Raw genomic sequence first — 18,584 nt, 5'->3', positions numbered from 1 at the left:
GTTTTTTTTGGGGGGGGGGGGGGGGGGGGGGGGGGGCGCCAAGGAAAGAAATGAAAAGCCTCATGACAATGGAAAGTCAAAAGACTTCCAACTCTAGATATGAAGAGGTGGCCTCGCATGCATGCATTGTGACAACAAGAGTGAATTCACTTAGCTCCTTTTATAACAAATAGGCACCAATCCAAAAGAGGGAGACAAAAGTTAATGTGACTCCAAAGGTAGAAAAAAGAAAAACGTTAAAGAGACTCCAATTGACTTTTAGATAAATGCATGGACAGTAAAAGATTACACATGGTTCAATCCCAAGAGGCCGGAAAGATGTATTCGACCAGTCTTGAACTCGAGACATGTTATTGAAAAAGAAATTGAGATTGAGCGAGAAGAAGAGTAGTATTTTAACGTCGTAAGATCTATCCTACGAATAGAGAGAGAGAGAGATGCTGTCCATGCACATGGAACATATATCTTTGCAGACGAAAGGGATACAATTGTTGTTGGATTTCTACTTCCAACCTCCTGTACATCAATACTCTTTTACCCCAAATGAGGCTTCATCTTCTTATTGCTTGTTCAGCCAGCTTGAAGCGATTTTACAGCTTCCACAGTTAGCAAACACTCCCGCATTGTATTCATCAACTGTTCAGCAAAGCACCATAACGTATTCAGATAATCGGAAACAAAAGAAAGGCCCTCTCTCTCTCTCTCTCTCTCTCTCTCTCTCTCTCACACAGACACACACACACACACACGGGCACTCTTCTCTCTCTCTCTCTCTCTCTCTCTCTCTCTCTCTCTCTCACATGCGTGCCCATGTGTTGTGTGTGTGTGAGAGAGAGAAAGAGAGGCTTCTGCCTTAACATACACGAGTGCACTCACGAGGCATAAGCCTCTCTCTCTCTCTCTCTCTCTCTCTCTCTCTCTCTCTCTCTCTCAGGTGTGCGTGCGCTCTCCAACACACGCACGCACACCTGTGAGAGAGAGAGAGCGCACAAGTGCACTCACGATGCATAAGCTTTGAGACTAGAAAGACAAACCATACTAGTTGCAAGTACATGCATACCCTTCTTATTTCATCAATTTCTTGTGATGCTCTGAGAGCATTTCCAATCTCCTGCATTCATGATCAGAAAATCAGACAGATTCTTGATATTAAGGTCGAAAAGGAAGTTGATAAATTGACAGAGGGAGAATACCTCAAGCTTATGGATTAGGACAGAAGACATGTTCGGTAGAACTTGTTCGAGAGTCTTCGGGCGATAATCCAGCTGTGCACCAAATAAATCTCTCTCTCTCTCTCTCTCTCATATTTTTCTATTACTTCAAATCTCCAAGAGAGTACAACCACAAAACAGCCGTCTGTAGGCAAAATCTGTGATACAACTACGCACATGGCCAACTGGAAAAGCTGAAAAAAATACCAGGGGGACTAACCTCTCCTAAAGAGAGTTAAAAATGCCCTAATTCCTACATGGAAGGAGAGAGGACCAATATACAACTTAGAGAGATCGGCACCACCACAAGAAGCCCAAAGCAGCTGGTAGAAAGGCTGTCGAAGAAGCCCAGAACCTATCCGAAGACAATAAAGGTACCACCGAGCATCCAATGTAGATGATGAGTGATAAGAAGTTGTGCATGGCCACCAGCTGCGGGCAAGACACTCTAAAGCAGGCAGAGGAAACACTGCAGAAGTCAATGCCAACAACCCCACCGGCAGAGAATCTCCCAGAACGATGGGTCCACTAAATCATCTATGGCATGTATATCTGGCATGCAATCGAGGACGTTTGCGATTTCAAGAGGGGGGTATGTCACAAGGCTGTGTCAACCACTAACCTTAGTTGTTGGTTTCTTTCCCTTGATTTTTCTTTAATTTTTGGGACCCTCTTTTGAAGTCACAAATGGCCAGACATTGTATGGTCAGTGTGAAACGACCGACGAGTGTCTCTCTGTGTCTCTCTGCTGCAAGCACGAGACCGCATGGGTGGTGGGTGTGTGTTTTTTTTTTGCTTTGGGCTCAAAGGAGCTGCGCGTGAAGAAGAGGGGTTGCCCGTTGCAAGGTGGAAAGGTACGGTACGTGTTCGGTACGTACTGTACGTAGTACCGAATGGATTGAGTGGTAAGGTACGTTAAATTCGTAAGGTTTTTTTCGAAAACATCAAAAACCTACAATACGGTCCGTACTTAATAATAAATTCGTAAGTATCACTTCTAGGATACTAGCTCACTGTTCTACTATCCAAGGCTGTCATAAATAGACAATCCTGCTTGCCCTCCTGTATTTACCACCGCAATGACAGTGGTGTGTGCGCTCCAGACTGGGTTGGGTTTGCGAGGCATGATGTACCTACACATTGGTGAACAAAAACATTGATGCTATCGCGAGAAACACACAAGGTATGCGCGAGGGAGACGGGAGAGACTCGCGAGGACGAGCACTTACCTTTACCGCGCACAAGGTTGCTCTGCAGGTGAGTTTGCAGAGCTCTGTCTGCAATAAACAAGCGCCCAAACTCTCTCTGTAGTACTCTGTAGTCAATAGTTTGCAATAAACGGGCGTCCAAACTCGCTCTGTCTCAATAACCAGGCAGCCAAACCCCCAAAACAGAGGCGAAATTAAATCCGAAAACACGAAGGGGAAATTCTTCTTTTTTTTTGGGTAAAGTACGGATCCGTACGGTACCGTACCGTACTATACGGGCGTACGGATCCGTACGTACGTACGGATCCTACCTTGGCCCGTTGCAAAAAGAGATGAAGATCTCTCTCTCTCTCTCTCTCTCTCTCTCTCTCTCTCTCTCTCTCTCTCTCTCTCTCTCTCTCTCTCTCTCTCTCTCTCTATATATATATATATATATATATATATATATATATATATATATATGTGTGTGTGTGTGTGTGTGTGTGTGTGTGTGTGTGTGTGTGTGTGTGCGCGCCCTACTGCCAGCAATGGAGATGCTCTCTCTCTCTCTCTCTCTCTCTCTCTCTCTCTCTCTCTCTCTCTCTCTCTCTCTCTCTCTCTCTCTCTCTCTCTCTCTCTCTCTCTCTCTCTCTCTCTGTGCGCCCTGCAGAAAGCAAAGGAGATTCAGTGCGTGTGTCTCCAGGGCATGTGTCGTGCGCAGTTGCAAGCCAAGAATTGTGGGGGTGTGTGGGCGGCACAATGGCAATGGATCGGGAGGATATATTGATCGGGAAGACATATTTATGATTAATTTAGTTGTTGTGTAGCAAAAGAAGAAACAAAATCATGCAAATTAATAGTGATGAGGTTGATATCCATAGCAGTATGGGTGGGAGGTGCCAGATAGAGTAGCAAGGTAGAATAATGCAGGTACATTTGGGGGGGGGCAGGGGCGGTAATCAACTCGTACATATAACGACCACAAGGGGGGAACAGGGGCGTGCAGGATATTCGTTCATCGTGTTGCAGGCACTAGAGTCAAGGAAGCCAGGGCACATCGTTCAGAACATAACCCGGGTTGGGGGCTAGGGAGCTTGCATGAGAGGTATGGAAACAGATTCCTTGATTTCAAAGGGAAAATCGAGTTCAAGAGCGAAAAGGACGGCATTACGTCAACAACGAGCGAAGCACGAGGGGAAAGATAGTGTAACATTACGAGGGTTCAGAAACAGGAGCAAGAGCAACGCACAGGATGCGTGCACGAGCAAGGTGGGGTGAAGGGCGCGGGGCGAGGTGGCCAACCCTGCAATCTGGATGGTGGGAAGACAGAGGGGAGGAGGGCATGGGTGCACGTCACGACGAATCTTGCGTGCGCGGGCTCGAGCCTCTGTTCTGAGCCTGCAATTTAGGATGATGCATATAGAATGGCTGGAGGAATCTTGTAAGATTCTAGCTAATAAAAGGACGTCGAGCCAGGAGTAGGCCAATAAAAGGGTGTCTAGGCTCAGTTCAAAATCATTTAGGCCCTACGCGACACTTCTAAGTTGGTGGGTACTAGGAAATTAACTCAAAAGAGGCAAAGTGGACACGTGGCAACTCTGAAGCCTTTCAACTCAGCTGGGGGAGCGGCGCCCATTTTGAGAGAGGGGGCTGCCTTTCTTCTTCATTGTGAACTAAACAGTGTGTGTGAGTAGTGGGTGCCGGTCTTACAGCTTTAATGGAAAGCTTGCCTTCTTGTCTTGACTCTTATGTAGCATGATGATTCTGTTCTCGTGCACACACCTCCCCCTTTGAATACAGAAACGTGATGCCCCGCTCGAGGGCTTTTCATCTATATGTACGGTTGTGTGGGTTCATGCACATTTGCTGAGGCAAGAGCCTCTTGCACAAGTACTAGATTAGTTAACTGCTAATCTCCCGCAGGTACAGGTGCGAGAGATCTCGTCCACTTCAAAGGGCAAGCAGCCCTACACGTGCAAGAGCTCGAGGGCTTGCAATGGATGCGACCGGCACGCGAAACGAAGCCCAAAACGGTAAATTACAACCTGCTGTGTATTTTTGCAGTTTTAGGGTTTTGACCCTAATTGATCCGTAATACCCCTAGGAGCTCTCGGGAAGCTAAGGGACACACTGAACAGGTGTTTTGGTGCATTTTCGGGGCAGAACACAGAGAATTCAGCGTGCTGCAAATTCTCGCCAGGTTTGAGAAAGTGCTTGAATGCGCCGAGAAAGTCACCCTTCGCACGGGGATTTTGTCTATGAAGCCTCCTATTGCGCTTATGTTGCCGAAATCGGGCTAGAGTAGGCCATTTTCAGCCCGGTAAAAGCCGGACAACACTTAGGAACTTGCAGGTTTTCTCCCAAGTTTAATAAGATTAAAGAAATACCGAAAGGGGCACAAGTCTTTGGGGCATACAGGGTGTCGATGTCTGCTTGGAAGCATTTTGGCTGCCAAGCCATGCTTTGTTTGGAGTGTTACTTCCAGTCACAGGTTTATTAGTGAAGTTTCTTTGTGACGTAAAGTTTATCAAGTAAAGATTCGAGTGAGAGCTTCAATCTACCGCCCTACGCATCCGTTCCACGGTTCCGTTGCCGAGATTTGAACCCGAGTCGCTTGGATGGATTAGAGGGTGCTGCAATTTTCATCACGATAGATCTTAAGAGTGGGTACCATCAGATTTGTATCAGGCCAGATGATGTGCACAAGTCTGCGTTTACAACGACATTTGGTCTGTATTTGTTCTTAGTGATGCCATTCGGTCTTACAAATGCTCCTGCTACCACTTTCTTGGCCACATAGTGTCAAAGGATGGTGTCCGAACGGATCCTGCCGAGGTTGAAGTAATCAAGACATAGCCAGACTTGAACACCGTGCATGATATACGTAGCTTCTTGAGCTTAAGCTCTTACTACAGAAGGTTTGTCGGAAATTTTGCCAAGATTGCTTCACCCCTACATGCGTTGCAAAAGAAAGAGGTCACTTTCAAGTGGACACAAAAAGAGACTTCAGCTTTCAATCACTTAAAGTAAACGATGACTTCGAATCCAGGAATTGTTTACCAAATCTCAAGAAGTCACTTGAGATCCGGTGTGATGCATGTGGCAACAATATTGGGGCAGTGTTAATGCAAGATGGTCAGGTAGTAGCTTATGAGAGCAGATTCTTGCAAGGGCCAGAAAATACTATGTAAATCTATGAGAAAGAGCTATTGGCTGTGATTCATGGCTTTCTAGTTGGAAGCACAACCTGCTAGGGTGCTGATTTTGTTGCAAACAGATCGTCAGACCTTGCGATACTTCTTGACACAGTCAAAGTTATCCGAAAAGCATATGCGATGGGCAAACGTTCTCTTTATGTTCCACTTTCATATTATGCATGTGGAAGGCAAGAAGAATGTTGTGGCTGATGCGTTATCAAGAAAGCCACAAATTTCACATGTGTCAATTCCTTATCATCCTGAGCTTGATGACATGAAGGAACAATATGCTATTGATGAAGATTTTGCAAGGATCTTTGAGCAGTTGCAAGATGGGCAACGCCATGAGCACTACCTCCTCAAGGATGGTTTTATGATGATGCATGGCAGACTATGTGTCACTAGGCCATTGCGACATAAGATTAAGGTAGAAAGCCAGTCCCATCGTATGCAGAGCATCGTGGTATAGATGAGACATGATAGCGGTCGAGACGTTCTTTTATTGGCCTACTTTGAGGAGAGATGTGGATGCCTTTGTGCGAGCATGCGTGATTTGCAAAAAGGTGAAGTTTGACAAGCAAAAGGCACCAGGATTGTTACAACCACTTGTTACAGCCACTGCCTATTCTAGATAGATAAGCCATGGGAAAGTATTGCTATGGATTTTATCTTTGATCTTCCAAGAACGCCGACAGGGAATGATGGTATATGGACCATTATTTGTAGGTTCAGCAAGCAGGCTCATTTTATTCCTATCAAGAAGAAGATAAAATCTAAGTAGATGGCACGGTTATTTATGTACAATGTATTCAAGTACCATGGTATGCCACAATATATTGTCAGTGATCGTGATCCTCGTATGACGAGCCTGTTTTGGAGAGGCTTATTTGAAAACATGGACACCTCGCTCAAGTTTTCCTCCTCATTTCAACCACAAACTGATGGACAATCAAAAGAGGCTGATTGTGTTGTCTTAGATCTGCTGAAATGTTATGTGTCAGATAATAAGGGCAAGTGGGAACAATATCTTGCCTGTTGACAAATGCACTGTACTGTTGTAATATGTATGTATACTCAGGCATAGGTACTTTGTGTGTAAAATGGGAGGAACCTTTTTGCTGCCCTCAACAATCTCAAAAGGTGCCTTGTAAGAAAAATAAGCTTGCCTTGGAGAAGACTTGGGCAAAGCAAAAAAGGGCCGTTGATCGTCACCGACCTGAATTGTTGTTTTTTACCTGGTGATTGGGTACTCTTACGGTTTGAAACGGCAAGGTTAACAAAGATGAAGGACAAGGAAAGGTTATTTCCCAAGCTCAACATGCGTTACTATGGGCCTTTTTAAGCACTTGACAAGATCAGCGATGTTGCTTATAGGCTGAAATTGCCTAACATATTACAGCTTTACCTTGAGGCCTTTGGGTTACAACCTACATATGCCCCAAATCAACGTGCTCATAAGAGGGGTCATAATGGAGCTAGCACATCAAATGTACATACGGATTCAGTGCAATAGACGTGTACATTATTCTACAAATGTTAAGGTATTATGCTCACTTCTATCGTAGATAAAATGACATGAAGGTTTCATTAAGTCATTTGTATCTATGTTTCATGACCTTTCCTATGGATACATTTGATGATAAAAGAGTGCTAATCACACTAAATCATCTATGGCATGTATATCTGGCATGCAATCAAGGACGTTTGCGATTTCAAGAGGGGGGTATGTCACGAGGTTGTGGCAACCACTAACCTAAGTTGTTGGTTTCTTTCCCTTGATTTTTCTTTAATTTTTGGGACCCTCTTTTTGAAGTCACAAATGGTCTATCATTGTATGGCCAGTGTGAAACGGTCGACGGCCAAGAGTTTCACCCGCAACAATGAAGGGCAGGTTGCCACGAGATGGTCGGGCCAATCGACACCGAAATCCGAGCAAAAAAAGGGTATCTAGGCTCAGTTCAAAGTCACTTAGGCCCCACGCAACACTCAAAAGAGGCAAAGTGCACACTTGGCAGCTCCAAAGCCTTTCTACTTGACAACTCAGCCCATTTTGAGAGAGGGAGTTCTCTTTCTTCTTCATTGTGAACTACACAGTGTGTGTGAGTAGTGGGTGCAAGTCTTACAATTTTAATGGAAAGCTTGCCTTCTTCCTTGTCTTATGTAGCACGATGATTCCACTCTCTGGCACCTCTCTCCCCCTTTGAATACAGAAACGTGATACCCTGCTCGAGGGCTTTTTATTTGTATGTACGGTTGTGTGGGTTCATGCGCATTTGCCAAGGCAAGAGCCTCTTGCACACGTATTGGATCAACTAATTGCTAATCCCCTACAAGTACAGGTGAACTCCGAGAGATTTCACGAGAGGTGAACTCCAGTTCGTGCAATCAATAGTAGACCACTCTCACCGACAAGAGTGGGGCCTTCGGAGGAGGGTTTTACAACGTCTCTGGTGTCGTATTTCTCTTCTCTCTCTATCTCTCAGTCTCACACACTCTTATGCACAGTGTCCATTCACTTTGTTAGTGATCGTCGCACTCTCTCATTAAGAATGGAAGGCTCTCCCTTCCATAAGAATAAAAGGAACCTTGAGCACATTACGGAACACTCATCTTGAGCAAAGTTCAACATTCATTCCGTTGCACCTAACATTGGTATCAGAGCTTTGGCAGTGTTCTGTATCACTCAAGCAAAGAACCACATAATTTTTTTTTGCTTGTTGAGGTCGCACGAACCCAAGTTCGCTTGGCCTCGTCGATTCCTAATCGTGTTTTTGAAGAGTGACAGGAATCCCAAGAAAGAAGGGCTTGTCCAGCCTCCCCTTATGCCTCTTTTCACTCATTGAGAGCGGACCGTGCACTTAGCGGTCGGCCGATCGACGTGAGGTGGGAAAAAGCAACCTTGGTGTAAACGCAAGGCCACCAAGGGGTGCGCCCGCGGAAAAGAGAAGAACTCGGGTGAAGAGAAGATCCTTCTCGAACACAGATTGCAAGCGAAAGAAGAACCTCAAGAACTTCAAGACCTGAAGAATCCCAAGAACCAAGACCCCCAAGAACCCAAGTTCCTCGTGAACTTAACACCCCAAGACCACAAGAACCCAAGACTTCAGTGGATGGTCATCACTCGAAGCGGAATGGATACTTCGCTTGGAGGTGATGAGCATGAGAGAGGCCAAGAAGAATTTTCCCCACCAAGAGGTTTTTCCGACCCTCCCCCTTCCCCATCTACGACAAGAATTGCACTTACTCCTATGGAGGCTTTCGACAAGAGGATGATGGACAGGAAGTTAGAACGCAAAGCAAGAAACGCAGAAAGAATGGCAACCATAAATCGTGAATCCGCAAAAAGAAGGGCAGCCATAGATCGTGAATACGAAGAAAGATTGGCAACCATAGAGCGTAAGCACGAGCAAGCATGCTTGGAAAGACAAGCAGGATTTGATCGCGAGACCAAAGCAAGAAAAGAGAAGAGCGACCAACACATGAAAGAGTTCTTGCGACTCTTTTCTCAAGTGCAGGCACAGATGCAAGAGATTCAGGAGAAGGAGACTCTGTCACAAGACGGGCACCACGTGCCAATAGAAAGGAGCAGACTTAACAGACTTTTAGCACTTCATTAACAACTCAACTGAAAGAAGAGACGACACGCGACACAGAGTGGCGGAATTCCACCCCACAGAGTATTGGCCCCAAACCTTGGCGCCCCTTTAGGTATTTCTTTATATTGCATCAACACAGTACAAGCCGATACTCGAGACTCTGCAACTTCGCCAGGAAGCATGCCAGAGAATGAGTCCTAGCCTCATATTTAAAGGCCCTTGGCCTGACCAGCAGTTAAAGTAAAAAGCCTTTAAAACTCAAAAGCTTCTGGTCCAAAAGCAAAGCCAAAAAGCTGCAAGCGTAAATCACGGAAATCCGTACAGCTACCACGTCATCAACCAGCGCAAAACGCGAAAATCTGTTTGCTGCCCTTAGGGTTAGGGTTAGGGTTAGGGTTAGGGTTAGGGTTTTTGCAATTTTAGGGTTAGGTTTTCCAAAATTAGGGTTTACAAGTTTTAGGGTTATGGTTTCTAGAATTAGGGTTTCAACACTTAGGGTTTCTGGTAAAAATTAGGGTTTAGGCCCCTTGGCCACATCTGTAAGTTGACTCCATTCTTTAGGCTTTGATACGTTAGCAGTTTGTTACATCTCCCCTTCTTGAAAGAGAGTAATCGTCCACGATTACAGCATATCTGCAAAACAATTCAAGTTAGCTCAAAAATTTTCGAGCGACAATCAGTTTGCTCTTTTTATTAAGGAGTTAGCTTCTCCTTTCTGCTCTTTTGATCAAGGAGTTAGCTTCTCCTTTCGGCTGTTTTGTTCAAGGAGTTAGATTCTCCTTTCTGCTCTTTTGATCAAGGAGTTAACTTCTCCTTTCGTCCAGATCGGAACTCTTGATATTCCAGCGTAGTAAAATTACCCATCACACCGAGACTCTAATGATCTTCCATGGGTGTCTTGATGCACTAAAATTACATACCCAAGCAATCTCATCCAATTAGGAATATTCAGTGGTTGGCACATCACAATGCAACACAAATGCTCACATATGCAGGTTACAAGACATAGAAACATAAAGCCACAGATGAACACTCCTCCCGCATAACCTAACAAGGTTCGGGCCGGGAGATATTCAACGACTCTCTCATCACTCCTCCCGCATAGCCTAAAAAGGTCCGGGCCGGGAGATATAGAGACTTTTTACAACCAAACGCCCCCCAGACCGCAACCTGCGTCGTTTGGAGGTGCTGAGAGTAATACTCCTCTCACATAACCATCCAGGTCCGGGCCGAGAGTCACAACAACAATTATTTTACAAGCATGCAAACAAACGCTCCCCAAGCATCGGCCTGCGTCGTTCCGAGGTTCAAACAATACCAAAACAGTATTTCTCACTTCTCCACCCGGGAGTAAAATCACCAATCATTGAAACTAGTATCAAACCTGAGTCAAACAATTCAAATCCGCACCAAGACAGGTTCAAAACAGATACCATCCATTTCAAACAAATTCCAAACAGGATCACCAAACAAGATCAAACAGAACTCAAACTTAAAAAGCAATCTCGACATCAATCGAGCTCAAAAAGTCAACTGACTTTCCATCTTTAAACATGCACCAAAAAATAGGGTTAGGTTCTTTCCATGAGGTCGTAGCCAAGCACAGCATGGTCCATCAGCTCTTGGATAGACTGTTTCTTTGGCGGCGATGGTAGTCCCAAGAGATAGCAATCACATCGAACCTCCAAGGTTATCAACTTCAGAAGAGACATCTACTGAGAGATGTCGAGAAATTTCAAGTTATAACCTGCTAGGGTTTCCATGGCAAGCATTTCACGATACCCGACTCTGCCAGAAGTTGCACTCCAAGGAAGATGTCAGAAACCATACAACTTCGGGCAAAAATTTTCTCCAAAGCTTGCAAAGTACTTGGAGTATGTTGCTTGGTAGCTGTAGACATCACCATCTGCATGGCACTGCTTCGGAGAAAAAAACAGTGACTTGAAACAAATCTGGATCCTTCTCTTGCAAGTGATTTTAATTGGCTTATGCCCTGTAAGACATGAGCGGTGAAGACGGGAGCGCGCCCTATGCGCGATGAAGTAAGGGTGGGAGTGGCTAATAAGTCCGGGTTGGAGGGCCAAGATACCTCAAATAAATTTCCATAAAGCTCTGTCTGCTCTTTTGTAAGACCGGTATGCTTTCAAAAAAGCACACGCCTGATGCTCTGATACCACTGTCACAAGACGGGAACCACGTGCCAATAGAAAAGAGCAGACTTAACAGACTTTTAGCACTTCACTAACAACTGAACTGAAAGAGAGACGACACGTGACACGAAGTGGCCGAATTCCACCCCAGAGAGTATTGGCCCAAACCATGCCGCCCCTTTCGTATTTCTTTATATTGCATCAACACAGTACAAGCCGGTACTCGAGACTCTACACCTTCGCTAGGAAGCATGCCAAAGAATGAGCTCTAGCCTCATATTTAAAGGCCCTTGGCCTGAAAAGCAGTTACAGTAAAAAGCCTTTAAAACTCAAAAGCTCTGGTCCGAAAAGCCAAAAAGCTGTCCACGTAAATCACGGAAATCCGTACAGCTGCCAAATCATCAGCCAGCGCAAAACGCGGAAATTTGTCTGTTGCCCTTAGGGTTAGGGTTAGGGTTTCTGGAGTTTTAGGATTAGTGAAACCGGCCCGTAGGGCGGTAGGCGTTGGCTTTCACCCGAAATTCTTTACTTTAGACACACACACACAGAGCACTTGCAAAGAAGACCTGTAACGGGAATTAACACTTAATCACACACACGGCTCGGAAGCAAGACTGCTCCGAGCAAACGCCGGCAACCTGTAGGCCCCAAAATTGGCGCCCCTTTTGGTATTTCTTTATTCTTTAGGAGGGTAAAGTACAAAGAAGAGTCCTGGGAATCCTTTGACTGTATCCCACTAGATACCGCCTGTTTTGGCCAAATTTCGGCAACATAACAACACCTAAACTTGGGCGAAACCAATTCCCCTGTTGAAACTCACTTCTCCTGGCATATACCCTCTGATTTCTGCCCAAAAACAGTAAATTCAGCACGCTGTATTTACTGGTTTTTGCCCTGTTTTCAGCCCCAAACAGTCCCCTAACTGTCCTCCGCCAGTGGGGCACGATTCCCAAAGGTTCTGTCGTCCGTATGGCTAAAAAACAGTAAAATTACAGCGTATACACGGCGCTGATTTTGCACCTGTATGGTGAGGTTATGACCCTCACCAGTGCCTACTTTGGAGTAGCAGCTAGCTACCCCTGCTCCTGCTCAAGGAGGCTCTTGCCTCAGCACAAAAGCATGAACCCACACAATTATACAACAGTCAAATGAGGAGCCCTCTTGTGGGGCATCACATAACTGCACGTAGGGGGGAGAGAGAGCAATGTGTAGTCTGCAGGGCATCACTCCTAGCACCACACTGTACATGAGAGGGAAAGGAAGCACTCCATAGCTCTTAACCTATGACAAAAGCTGAAATGAGGCCTCTCCCAGCTTAAAAATCAGAGCCCATTTTTCTGCAAGGGGAAAGTTCATGAAAAATCGACACTTGGCGCATTTACAAGCAGTTGCCCATTTCAGGTTCGCCGCTTAAAAATATTCTAACCGGTTGCCCAGTTGACTTCGCGGCAGAGTTGTAAAATGTTCCCCTAGTCATACCGGAGGTACTGACACGAACACATTTCACGCCCAAAATAGCAGTTCCCTAAATTTTAGGAGATGCTTCCGTTGGGCTCCCACTGGTCTTCTGACCATCTGTCCTCATTGGGACCGCATCCAAAAGTGCAATGTGGCCCAACTGTCGGATATTTTTTGTTGGTAGTCCCACCTTGACTTTACGCCTTAATTGAGTTCACTTCCTAGTATTCACCAACTTGCTAAGTGCGACAGGGGGACCTATATGATCTTGCTCTGAGCCTAGACATCCTCTTACCATACGAATTCCAGTGCTGACCACTACCCATCTGCGGGTGAAACTACCGTTCACATTGGCCATGCAATGTCCGACCGTTTGCTACTTCAAGAAGAGGGTCTCAAAAATAAAACAAAACCCTTTGGAAGGAAACCAACAACTAAAGTTAGCAATTGCCAAGTCCTCGTGACATAGTTAACAGTTGCGACGTCCCCGTGACAATTAGGGTTTCCAAACTTAGGGTTTCAACAGTTAGGGTTTCTAACAGAAATTAGGGTTAAGGCCCCTCGGCAACATCTATAAGTTGACTCCATTCTTTAGGCTTTTGACACGTCAGCAGTTTGTTACAGACTCTCTTAGTCTCGTCTTCTCCTAAGCATGATACACAAGATTTGCATGATGATTTGAATGATAATGATGAGCATGATGACTTGGATGACAATGACAAGCATGATGATTTGCATGAAGAAGATGTGATTGTTCACAAGCAAGATAATGTGTTAGTTGATGCTTTTTCTACCGAAAGTAACCTCGTTGCAGATTCGATCAATCACGAAGAATCGATCTTGGCTCTCGAGTCAAGGTCCAAAGAACCCACACAGGAAGATTCGACCATTCAAGAAGAACCAATCTTGGCTCTCGAGCCTAGGTCTCAAGAACCCTTACAGGAAGTGTTATGTGTTCGCATGATTAGTTCGCACGCAGTGATCGAGTATTCATTCGTGATCTTTTCCTGTATTTTAGTCAACGTCTTTATGTGATCCCTTTTCCTAGGCATGAAATATTGTACATTGAGCACGTTTCACTCATGAATGAGCACAGATGTATGCGGATTATTCATGAAAAGCTGAAAAGTAGTCATTCAAGGGAGTCACATTCCATGTCTCTTCCTTGGCATGACACAGTCGTAGAAAGAGCACAGGAAAGTGTGAGCACCAAGCATGGGCATTTCCGTTGTGAATTGCCACAATTGATTGCTTTAGATCAAAAGAGAAAGATTCGATCTCATTGTTTGCGTGTATATGATGTACGGTTTGGCACTCCGTCTCTTTGTTCATCTACATCACATGCACAGTCTTTTAGGAAGGCAAGATTTTTTCCACTCACTTTACATAGAATGGGTATGTTCACGTTTTTGTGTTGGAAGTGGTTTAAAAAATTTTCAACCATGGAGATTCTTGAAGAGGGAAGACGCATGACTCTTGACTAAGATGAAGCATCGAAGCGGCCACAACATACTTTCCGTCGCTTTCGGCGCGGCTCAAGCACCGCATGACCCACACATCAGAGTGGGCCGGCGAAGAGGCCCTTCCAGGATTCCGGATGTTATTGGTGATCTCCCTCGACGCCATACAGTTTGGTACGAGTACCTCACTTTGAAAAGGAGAGGATGTCACGTGACACATCCAACCCTATGTGTCCGTGGACAAGCTACAGCATAACAAGGGTTCCGTCAGTCGGTCAATCTAGAATAGGAAGTGATCTGGCACTTTTGTGAGTCTGTTCGCAGACCGTGCATGACCAGTCACTTAGTGTAGATGCATATCCTCTGGTTGCACACAACATGATCATAGGCATTCCCTTCAAAATCAGTCAGGGGAATTTTCCAATGATTTTAGCTTATTTTCCCTATTTTTGACATTTTTCACTTACTAATTTAAGTGACTTTTGTTGAGAACTGAGTAGGGAAAATTGGGTAAGATAATATAAAAGGAAACCAAAGCTAGCACTAAACGGCAGAAGAGGCAGCAGGAGCCCAAGCGCAACAGGCAACTTCTCGGCAAGAACCCCTTCCATCAAGCAAGATTATCCCCTAGCCTAGCGTTTTTCATCAACCTTAGCCCTTGGCGTTTTCTGCAAGCTTCCACAGCAAGGACAGTCCCACAACCTAGCGTTTTTGCAACAGCTGTCATCGCCAGCAGATCCCTATGCCTAGCATTTTTGACCACGCAAGAGCAGACACAGATTTCAGCCTTTGGATTTTCAGCAGATGAAGACCATCAGTTTTCAGCCCTAAAGACATGCAGTTTTCAGCCCAAGTACCCGCAGATTTTCAGCCATAAAAACCAGCAACGGCAGCATTTTCACTTGCGTTTTCAGCCGCATCAGAATTCAGCCATCAGCGTTTTTGGACAGCAGATAAAGAGTAGCAGATTTCAGCCATAGCGTCGGTCTCGCCATCGGCCTAGCCTAGAATTGCATCAGTCACATGCATTCAGTTTGTACCAGTTCGTGCAATCAATAGTAGACCACTCTTGCCGACGAGAGTGGGGCCTTCGGAGGAGGGTTTTACAACGTCTACGGTGTCGTATTTCTCTTCTCTCTCTATCTCTCAGTCTCATACACTTTCACGCACATTGTCCATCCACTTGTTTGTGATCATAGCACTCTCTCATTAAGAACGGAAGGCTCTCCCTTCCATAAGAATAAAAGGAACCTTGAACACATTACGGAACACTCATCTTGAGCAAAGTTCAACATTCATTCCGCTGCACCTAACACTAGGGGATCATTGTACAGGCATTTTCAGGGCAAAAAACAGAGAATTCAGCCTGTAGATTCTCGCCAGGTTTGGGAAAGTGCTTGAATGCGCCAAGAAAGTCACCTTTTGCACGCGGATTTTGTCTGTGAAGCCTCCTACTACGATTATGTTGATGAAATAGAGCTAGAGTAGGCCATTTTCAATCCGGTAAAAGCGGGACAGCTCGTAGGAACTTGCAGGTTTTTCCCAAGTTTAGTAAGATTAAAGAAACACCGAAAGGGGCGTCATTCTTTGGGACCTACAAGGTGTCGTTGTTTGCTTGGAAGCACTCTAGTTGGCAAGCAGTGCTTTGTTTGGAGAGTTAATTCTAGTCTCAAGTTTATTCATGAAGTTTCTCTCTGACGTAAAGTTCGCGTAAAGTTTATAAAGTAAAGACTCGGGTGAGAGCTAAAGTCTACCGCCCTACGCGCCGGTTCCACCCTGTCAAGATCTCAGGCATGAATCGTGATCATAATGATTGAAACTCGCCCATGATACACCACAAGCTTATGACTGCCAATTAACACTTTGCAGATAGAATAAATACCAATCTTCGGTTAAAGCTTGAGAGAGATAGGGAAATATATATATGTAAAGAGATAGCATGATAAATGTGTAGAGATATGGATAGCTTGAAAGACAGAGAAAAACAGATTAGATAGTGAGAGAAGATTGAGAGTGACACCGCTGACATGGAACGGCCGGGCCCCTTCATAGGAATTTATTTATTCCTCCAAAAAAATACAAGCGCATAGGTTGAAAATTCAACATGGAATCACCGTGGGTTCTCCTTCATGCAATCACTTCAGCAACACCTCTTCTAATGTCTTCCTTCCTCCAATGTCTTCCTTCCTTACATAAGCTTGAATGAGAGAGAGAGAGAGAGGTAGCATGTAGGGCTTATAGGAGAGAGAAGTAACATGTACAACATAAGGGAAAGAGAAGTAGCATGTAGCGGGCAAGTGGTAGTGTTCAGGCTTCTTGGGCTGAAATTGTCACGGGGACGTGGCAGCTGTTAACTATGTCACAAGGACGTGGCAACTACTAACTTTAGTTGTTGGTTTCTTTCCAATGGGTTTTGTTTTATTTGAGGCCCTCTTCTTAAAGTAGCAAACGGTCGGACATTGTATGGCCAATGTGAACGGTACTTTCACCCGCAGATCGAAAGTGGTCAGCATTGGAATTCGTATGGTAAGAGGATGTCTAGGCTCAAAGCAAGATCATGTAGGTCCCCCAGTCGCACTTAGCAAGTTGGTGAATACTAGGAAGTGAACTCAATAAAGGCCTAAAGTCAAGGTGTGACTACCAACAAAAAGTATTCGACAGTTGGGCCACATTGCATTTTTGAATGCGGTCCCAAAGAGGATAGATGGTCAGATGACCACAGGGAGCCCAACGGAATCATTTCCTAAAATTTAGGGAACTGCTATTTTGGGCCGTAAAATGTGTTCGCGTCATTACCTTCGGTATGATTAGGGGAACAATTTACAACTCTGCCGCGAAGTCAACTGGACGACCACTCGGGATATTTTTAAGCGGCAAACCCGAAACGGGCAAATGCTTGTAAATGCGCCAAGTGTCGATTTTTCATGGACTTTCCTCGTGCAGAAAAAAGGGCGCTGAATTTTAAGCTGGGAGGAGGCTTCATTTGGATTTTGTCACAGGTTAAGAGCTATGGAGTGCTTCCTTTTCCCTCTCATGTACAGTGTGGTGCTAGGAGTGATGCCCAGCACGCTACACACTGCTCTCTCTCCCCCCTACGTGCAATTATGTGATGCCCCACAAGACGGCTCCTCATTTGACTGATGTAAAGCTGTGTGGGTTCAAGCTTTTGTGTTGAGGCAAGAGCCTCCTTGAGCAGGAACAGAGGTAGCTAGCTGCTACTCCAAAGCAGGCACCGGTGAGGGTCATAACCTCACCGTACAGGTGCAAATTCAGCACTGTGTATGCGCTGTAATTTGACTGTTTTTCAGCCATACGGACGCCAAAACCATTGGGAATCGTGCCCCACTAGTAGAGGACAGCTAGGGGACTGTTTGGGGCTGAAAACAGGGCAAAAACCAGTAAATACAGCGTGCTGAATTCACTGTTTTTGGGCAGGAATCAGAGGGTATACGCCAGTAGGAGCGAGTTCTAGCAGGGGAATTGGTTTCGTGCAAGTTTTGGGGCTGTTATGCTGCCAAAATTTGGCCAAATCAGGTAGTATCTTGCGGCATACAGGTGAAGGATTCCGGGACTCTTCTATGTAATTTACCCTCTTAGAGAATAAAGAAATACCGAAAGGGGCGCCAATTTTGGGGGCTAAAAGTTGTCGACGTTTGCTCGGGGCATTCTAGCTTCCGAGCCGTGTGTGTACTTAGGTGTTGATCCCCGTTACAGGTTACCTTTGCAAAGTGCTCTATGTGTGTGTAAAGTAAAGAATTTCGGGTGAAAGCCAACGCCTACTGCCCCACCGGCCGGTTTCATGGTTCCGTTGCCGAGACATGAATCACTTTTTCCTCAAAGACTGAGCCTGGATTGTTTTGGGTAAAGATGTTGAGCGCGCGGCGGTGTGTGCAAGTGAAAGAGCATGCGAGGAAGTGCAGTGTGTGTGTAGAGAGGGGTGGCGAAAGCCAGCAGGAGAGGAAGCGCTAGCAAAACGATGAGGGAGAGAGAGAGGGCTCACGTTTTTGGGGAAACTCAATAAGTGAGTTGTGGGTTTTCCCACTTTTATTATAAGTGACCTTTGAAAAATGTGTTCAGGTTCGAACCTGGACAAAGTATAAAAATGTACAAAAAAGGGTTATTTAGGTCTTTAACCCCAAAACCTCCCACTTAAAGGCATAAATGACGCCTTTAAGTTAACCAACTCCCACCAGCTGTATGCAATGCTCATGTTGAGACTTAGCAAGACTCTTGGTGAGAACATCTGCAGGGTTATCCTGTGTGTGAATCTTAGTCTCGGTGACTAGACCATCCTCCAATACCTATCGTATGAAGTGGTATCGCAC

At 45.3% G+C, this 18,584-nt stretch overlaps 1 protein-coding gene across 1 annotated transcript in view; it reads right to left on the bottom strand.

The window, feature by feature from the left end:
* Nucleotides 1-232: 232 nt before the first annotated feature.
* LOC147458016 (uncharacterized) overlaps nt 233-18,584 on the bottom strand; it is a 93,447-nt gene continuing 75,095 nt past the window's right edge. The window contains exons 3-5 of the mRNA XM_086512768.1: nt 1,194-1,265; nt 1,061-1,111; nt 233-636 (exon numbers count right to left, since the gene is read on the bottom strand). Coding sequence (XP_086368894.1) covers nt 571-636; nt 1,061-1,111; nt 1,194-1,265 — 189 coding nt within the window. The 3' untranslated portion in view covers nt 233-570. The remainder of the gene's footprint in view (nt 637-1,060; nt 1,112-1,193; nt 1,266-18,584) is intronic.

This window comes from Adiantum capillus-veneris, chromosome 5 (assembly GCF_014529385.1).
Source record: "Adiantum capillus-veneris isolate H3 chromosome 5, ASM1452938v2, whole genome shotgun sequence".
Lineage (NCBI taxonomy): Eukaryota > Viridiplantae > Streptophyta > Polypodiopsida > Polypodiales > Pteridaceae > Adiantum > Adiantum capillus-veneris.
This window is presented reverse-complemented; position numbering and strand designations above follow the sequence as displayed.